This window comes from Genypterus blacodes, unplaced genomic scaffold, assembly GCF_046128005.1.
Source record: "Genypterus blacodes isolate CSIRO-AG114 ecotype Tasmania unplaced genomic scaffold, CSIRO-AGI_Gbla_v1 ptg000261l_1, whole genome shotgun sequence".
NCBI classification, from domain to species: domain Eukaryota; kingdom Metazoa; phylum Chordata; class Actinopteri; order Ophidiiformes; family Ophidiidae; genus Genypterus; species Genypterus blacodes.
The window spans coordinates 40,001-47,590 of NW_027467054.1; the positions used below are offsets into that span (position 1 = coordinate 40,001).

The window sequence follows — 7,590 nt, forward strand, 5'->3', positions numbered from 1 at the left end:
AGCAGGTTCACTAAATGTAAACATGGTTGATAGAAATGGAGTAACAGTGATATATGAGGCTGCATTCTGCACTCTCTCTCTCCCCCCTCTCTCTCTGTATGTGTGTGCATGTGTAACCTCTGCAAGTCCCAGTGGAACCAGTGAAGTTCCCCTCGACCCAGAAACACTGCAGGCAGATTCCCTTTGTGTTCCCCTGACTTTCCAATCCCCTCCTTCTCTCTTCTCCCTCCCTCAGCCTTCTTCCTCACAGTACAGCTGCTCTCATAATCTGATTGGCGTCGTAGCGAGGTGATATTTCCATCATTGCGTCTGTCACATCCGCTCTGTAACTGGGTTATCTCGCTGGCATGAAGGTGGAATCAGGAGCGTAACTCGTTTAGCGGCACCGGGTTTCTACGCCGCCGCACAGACTAATCTTGGCGTGTTTACACTTTAGGTTTTGATGCCAGTTTGAAGAAACATGAGTGACAGAAGTGACAGAAGATTCATCAGCCACCACAAATGGGACTGAGCTGATGAGACGTTAAAGTGCCAACGTCTCCTTCTTCTTCTCCTTCCTGAGGATTCTGCACTTAGGTTACTTTAAGTTACTTCAACTCTTGATGATGTACTCTGAGTGGTTGTTCAGAGTATTGGAGTAACTTTTGTCCCTGTCTGCTCATCCTCTTCCCCCCAGCACTTTCTGTTCCTGAACACATCTTCATCAATCGTCTGCTCACCGGGTTCCTCTGTGAAACGTGAAGTCCCAGATTCTCTCCTGGATTCTTCTGAAGACCGTCTAAAGTCCAATCAATCACTCTGACCCAGATAAAAACTGAGTCTATACACCCGGGCTGCTTTGATGCTCTGACCCATTTACAGACGCTCCAGTCCCTGCAGACGAGGCAGAGCTTTCCATCGCAGCGCGCTGACCTGACACGGACCACAGGGGGGGAACATGGAGCCAGAGACAGGAAGGGAAACATTCTGACATGGCTGATGGTTCACCTGCAGAGGAGACAGAACGCTCAATGTTTGAAAAGTAGTTTTGAGACGCTTACAGGTAGGACCACGAGTTTCCTGTGGCCCTACCTTGTGTACCACTAGGGCCCAGTGAGTGGGGGAGGGGGCATGTGAGGCACATCTGGTCTGCTGCTCCACAGACAGGTGGACTCAGTGGACCTGTGGACACTGGAAAAGGCGCAGACGTCGGCTATTTCTACACTCCACTCCTCTCTTTTGTTTCCTCCCACAGTCCAAACTAGCAAGTAAACTGAAATTGAAGGTTTGATTCTGTCCACTTCCTGCTCTGCCTCCTCTGCTCTGCCTCCTCTGCTGTGACTCCTTGACCACTAATGGAGCTTCATTCTGTTCATGTTTACATCCTGCTCGCAGCTCGGTCTTAATGTCGGTGTGGAGGAATCATCGGAGCGTAGCCTGCTTGTAAACATATTGACTGTGGTCTGGCAATGCTCAAGGGCTCAACGGGAATTTAATTAAGGTTGCTGTAAGAATGCATTAGGCAGACGGCAGAACGACCCACTAACCCATCTAGACACGGAGGAAGGAGACCAGCTGATCCGTCCTCCTCATCATTCACAACTCCAGATTACAAACAAAGATGCTGAAGATGCAGAGGAATGAAAGAGCATTTAACCCTTTAATGTCAGATACCTGAAGGATCCTGCAGATTCACCCTCCAAGTGGGAAAGCCACGTTTTACCTCCAACTCGTTTAGAGGCAAAGTCACTTTGACTCTGCAGCTCAACTGACCTCCACTTATTCCAGAATGTCTCACACACACACACACACACATTAAATGATAAAATGCAGAGCTGTGGTAAAATGTACACAGAGCTCAATCACACACGCAAACCCAAAGTCAAACAAACTCAATGCCCTCTTTTTGTCAACCTGAGGTGAAGAGAAACACACAACACCCAACACAACACACACACGCACACCATGAAGTCTCCAGCCAGCCTTTCCCCACCTCCCCTGAGTCGCTCTGAACAATAGGCAGCACTTCCTGAAAGTCAGAAATAACAGGGAACAGTTTCCTTTGAAAAGGTGGGAGAGTGAGGGGGGAGAGAGGGCAAGAGGGTGAAGGAGGAGACGAAAGAGAGAGAGGTCGACTCATTTTGAGAAGCTTCATGACTTGATTTCAAGAACGGATTTTCCAGAATTCACAGCAAAGATCCCTGAATGTGTTCAATCAATGCGGGGCAGTAAAGTGTGAGGCCTCGTGGAGGACAGACAGACAGACAGACAGACAGACAGACAGACGGCACAGAGGCTTTGGTGAGAGGAGGCAGGTTCAAAGCCCACCGGGGACTTCCTGTGTGGAGTTATCAGCTGAACTCTCCTGTAGGTGTGAATGTGAGTGAGACCTGTCTGTCTGTCTGTCTGGAGCCTCCAGGCAGCGGCCAATCAGAAGGGGCGGCTCAAATGTGTGACTTTACTCAAACATACAAGATTAATTAAATAGAGAGAGGGAGACAGAGGGAGAGAGACAGAGAGAGAGAGATGAAGAGAGAAGGGGGGGAGAGAGGGAGAGAGAGAGAGAGAGAGAGAGAGAGAGAGAGAGAGAGAGAGAGAGACAGCATAAAAACGTCCACTCTACAGTATATATGTGTTTCCAAGCAGACACACTGACCTCATTGTCAAAGGACTATATCACCACACACACACACACACACACACACACACACACACACACACACACACACACACACACACATCACAAATGACCTTCAGTAAAATCATTGGAATTGAACGGAGAGACTAATGTGCATGGATACCAGAGAGAGAGAGAGAGAGAGAGAGGGAGGGAGAGAGGTATGGAGAGGGAGAGAGAGAGAGGGAGACTGACAGACGGACGGGGGAGAGGGGGGGCTGCATCGTTCCTTCTCTTTTATGTAGCATTTCACTCCTGTTCTCTCTCTCTTTCCTTCGTATTATTACAGTCCTACACTATAATTATTCTCTCTCTTCAGCTCCCATTTCTCTCTCTCTCTCCCTCTGTCTCCCTCTCTCTCTCTCTCTCTCTCACACTTTCCATTCTCTTTGTTCCCTTTCATCTCATTTCCTTAATTCCTTTCTTTTCGCCCTATGTTACCTATTTATCTCTCCTTCTCAGCAGGGGGTCTTCATCTTTGTATCCCTCCCTCTCTCTCCCTCCTCTCCACCTCTCCCTGTCTCTCCCGCTCCATTGTGTTCCCTCTCCCTGAGGCGGTGCTCACAGTCGGGGTATTTCACTCTAAAGGTCACATAGGAGTCGCTCCTACACCTGCATGCTATTGGTTGAGTAGTTAGTCTGAGGGAAATGGTTTTGATGGTCGTCGTGTAAAGCTAAGTTCAGGATCATGTAACTGTAGATTCAGGAGATAAAACATCTGCGACACTCGCCTCCTGTAGTCGCCATACGTTGTTTGGGGATGGATGAGTAAAGATGAAGAGCACCTGAGAACCTGAGTGGAGTGTGTGTACGCTCTCATGCAGCGAGGCTCAGATGTGTATGTGTGTGTGCGTGTGCGTGTGTGTGTCGCCTGCAGCCGAGTGGAGTCGCACGGCCGCAACTCAGGGGAGAAGAGGAACGGCCGAGACACAAAGAGAGCGACGTCAGCAGAGAGACAAAGAGCGAGCAGGGAGAGCTGAGCCGTGTGTGTTTGTCTGCTGCTGAATACAGAGACAGAGACCAAACCCAGAGGGGACAGACAGGCAGACAGACAGGCAGGGGGACGAAGGTCTCCTGGGACATCACAGCCTCGTCTCTGTCCCATCGGGTCGGACCGGGCCCGTCACACATTCTGGTGCGGTCGGGCTCGGGGTCAAAGTTCAGCTCAGCAGGTCAGCAGCAGTGTAACACGACGCCTCCCTCCAGTCTGATAACAAACATTAGCATTCTGACCCTGTGCCATCCTATGAAACATAACATGGAGACTCTGACTCGCTGGCTTTAACACAATAATAATGTCCAGGTTAGGTTCTGCTCTCCTTAGTTGCTTTCCTTGACTCCTTCCCTCCCTTCCTTCCTCCTTACACCAAACCCCACTGTCTCCTTCAAAGGTCACACAGCTGGAAGGGGTCAATGAAGGAGAAAGGAAAGACGAAGGAGAAACAGAATATGAGGGGGGGATGGGGAGAGAGGAGGGATTGGAGGAAAAATGAGAGGACAAGAGGAGAGGGAGGGGGGAGGAGAGGAGGGGAGAGGGAGGGGGGAGGAGAGGAGAGGCTTGGGTGCGGAGGTGAGAGAGGGAGGACGGGAGGAGAGATTTGGTAAGAGGGGAGAGAAATCCTTGTATCAGCATTCATCTGGGTCTCTATGGGAGCAGCAGGGGGGGAGGAGAGGGAGGGGGGAGGAGGGGAGGGAAGGACACAGGAAACAAACAGGAACTGAACATCTCCTGTCTCTTTACCTTCAGCATGTAAATAATGGAGGTGTGTGTGTGTGTGTGTGTGTGCGCTTATTCAACAGTGCACACATAATGAAAACATCAAAATATAATGTTTAAGTGATCATAAATGATTGAATAATAATCACTAAAACAGAACCCTTCATGTTGTAGTCGACTTAAAACTTAAAAAGTGATTGGTAATGTTTTAGTTCATATCGTGTTTGTCTTCCTCACTAATGTTTTGCTAACCCAAAGCAGCTAGCTCTGTAGAATGAGGCTAACAACAGCCATTTGTGCCTGAAGCCTTTAGGGGCGGAGCTTAGCGTTGGTCGGGTTGGCAGAGTTTAATGGCTCTAAGCTCGATGTCAGACTGGAGCCTCAATAATGCAGGAACCTCCACCTGTTCACCTGCACACAGTGTGTGTGTGTGTGTGTGTGTGTGTGTGTGTGTGTGTGTGTGTGTGTGTGTGTGTGAGAGAGAGTACAAAGTGTCTTTAATGTTCCCTGGTCTCTCTTCATGCTGTGGTTCAGGCTGGGAGATGTTTCTCTGTTTCTGCTCTTGTGTGATGAAAGGTGAGAAACAAATAAGTGAGACATTCCTACACACACACACACTGACCTGTAACCCTTCCTACACATTCTCCACATTCCTCCTTTGCTCTGGTTCTGGTTCTGGTTCTGGTTCTGGTCCCTGTGTCATCATGTTGTGTTGTGTCTGAACCTCCTGCTTGTTTGTCTTTAGAGTCTATTTCTACATCCTGGTGCTTCAGTTTCAGCTGCAGCTCACTTTCCATCTGGATGAATCATCTTCAACTAAGCTAAACTATAATTAACCCCGATCACAGTTTGACACATGAGCCTCCGATGAAGACTGTATGAACACAAACACGTCTTTAAATCCAAACACCATGAGTCACTTACTGCTGCAAACACACTTTAAATACAGACACATGTTCTATTTTAAACCTGCACAGCCTTTAAAGGTAAACAGGACAATCAGATGGAACCATGAAGAAGAAGAAGAAGAAACCATCTGCACACAGAGAGAACAGCTGACGTCACAGCTCAGACAGGCTCTGGTCCAGCTGACCCACATTAGGAGGCTGATCCTTGAGTCAGAACCAGAGCCAAAACAAAGACCATAGAAACAGCAGGTGATCCTGGCGCTGATTACCAGCGCCGTAAACAATGTTCCCTTCAAACGCTCAACTTGAGGAGAAGATAAATGAGGAGGAACCTCAGCTGAGGTCCAAACGCCTCCAGAACTGATGCTAGCACACCAAACAGCCCAAAGATCTGAAAGCTAACGTCACTCTCTTACCTTGTCAATCTCCTGCTGCAGAACCTGCTTGGCGACCTCCAGGTCCTGCAGCCGCACCCTCAGCTCCTCGTTCTCCTGATCCAGGCGGCTCCTCTTCTTCTCCACACTGTCCAGCTGGCTGTGGAGACGGATGGACACGTCCTTCGCCACCTGAGGGAGAGGAAGAGACGGCAAAGAGGAAATGTATTACAACAAGTAGGTACCTCCAGGTCCAAGTCTTACCGAGCCGTCACTCCATCAGAGTCCATCCTGTAGACCAACCTGACGTCTCTCAGAGTAACTTCATTTAGTGGGCAGAGCCGGCATGAGTGACCTTTGACCTCTGACCCTTGTCTGTATGATGGACAGAGTTCAAATCCACTCTGTTTTCCCGGGGATGATATCATTCATAACCCTATGTACACATGACTCTGTCCCCTTGGTCATGTGACCTGCGTGTTGGGTCACAGACTCACACGCTAACGTCCAGAGAGTTTAGATGAGTTTAGTCTCATAAAGTGAGATTCTGCAGCAGGAAGTGACTTTGATAAAGCTCCTTCATGAAAGTCTAATTGTTCCCCCGCAGGGAATTTATTCATTAAAAGTTCTGAATGTCAAACAGACAAACAGACAAACAGACAAAGTCACAGAGGTTCACTGCTCGCCGGCGCCGCCCTGTGGAGACGTTTGACTACATTCAGATTATCAGATTAGATCAGAGACATTAGAAGAGCCAGTGTGTGTGTGTGTGTGTGTGTGTATCTGCACGATTCACACTTGTACAATTTGCCCATGACTGCTCATGTGTGAACCTCATGTGAGCACAACTTGTTATTGTGTGTACCTTTGTGTCAGTCGGTGTGTGTATGTGTGTGTGTGTGTCTGAACCCGTGCCAGTGTGCAGCTGATTCCCACAATGCCTTTCTGTCCGGCCCACTCTCACTCTGACAACTGACTCCCTGAGCTCTACCACGCTCCAATTCATGTTTAAACCAGTGTGTGTGTGTGTGTGTGTGTGTGTGTGAGCTTCAGTCTCCTCCTGAATGGTTCCTCATAGTTCCCCTTGTTCATGCGTGGTCTCTTTAGCTCTTTGTATCCATATTTAACCCTTTAACTCTTCTTATGGTTCTTATTTCATCATAATCACATCTTCATCATCATCGTCATCATCACCTGTTGTTCCTGCGTTTGTGTATTTGTGGGTGTGACTCCCGTGTGGTCAGGTGGTTAGTTATTCAGTCAGTGATCTGTGGAGTGAGCAGCTGTGATCAACGTTCTGTCTTCTTCTCTGGATCGGAACCAAGCTGCTCTAGGCCCCGCCCCCACACTGTATGAGTGACAGGCCTGAGAGGAGACACCATATCAGTGAGCGCCTAGCAACAGAGGGAGAGAGAGAGCGAGAGAGAGAGAGAGAGAGAGAGAGGTCCTCGGCCTGTGGGAGAGAAAGGTCTATCTTACAGGCCGAGGATCTCTCTCTCTCTCTCTCTCTCTCTCCCTGTCTCTCTCTCTGTCTCTGTCTCTCTCCCTCCCTCCCTCTCCCTCTCTCTCTCTTAGTGGTTCAGCCCTCTGTGGTTGTCATGTGTGCAGACAGACAGGCAGTTTAACGACTTGTGGTTTATTTGAGTCGCTGCATTTATATCGTTAAAGAAAACAGTTTTTATTAACGAGGCGTTGACACCACAGGCCCCCTCTCCTCCTCCTCTCCTCCCCTCTCCTCCTCCTCTCCTCCTCCTCTCCTCCTCCTCTCCCTCCTCCTCTTCCTCCTCCTTTGGCTGCTGTTAAACGTTGTATTGTTAAAGAGAAACATGGAGGAATTTTGCCCCACTGAAGCTTTTACCCGGCAACAGAGCTATAGGATGTAATTAGTATTCAATCAGTGTTCTAAAGAGTGGGGGGAGGTGACTGTGTGTGTGT

General features: G+C 48.9%; 1 protein-coding gene across 1 annotated transcript in view; it reads right to left on the bottom strand.

The window, feature by feature from the left end:
* Positions 1–5,847, bottom strand: part of LOC143017054 (microtubule cross-linking factor 2-like) — a gene marked incomplete at its 5' end in the record, with an annotated part of 35,117 nt that extends 29,270 nt beyond the window's left edge. The window contains one exon of the mRNA XM_076171649.1: positions 5,698–5,847. Coding sequence (XP_076027764.1) covers positions 5,698–5,847 — 150 coding nt within the window. The remainder of the gene's footprint in view (positions 1–5,697) is intronic.
* Between the last annotated feature and the right edge of the window lie 1,743 nt (positions 5,848–7,590).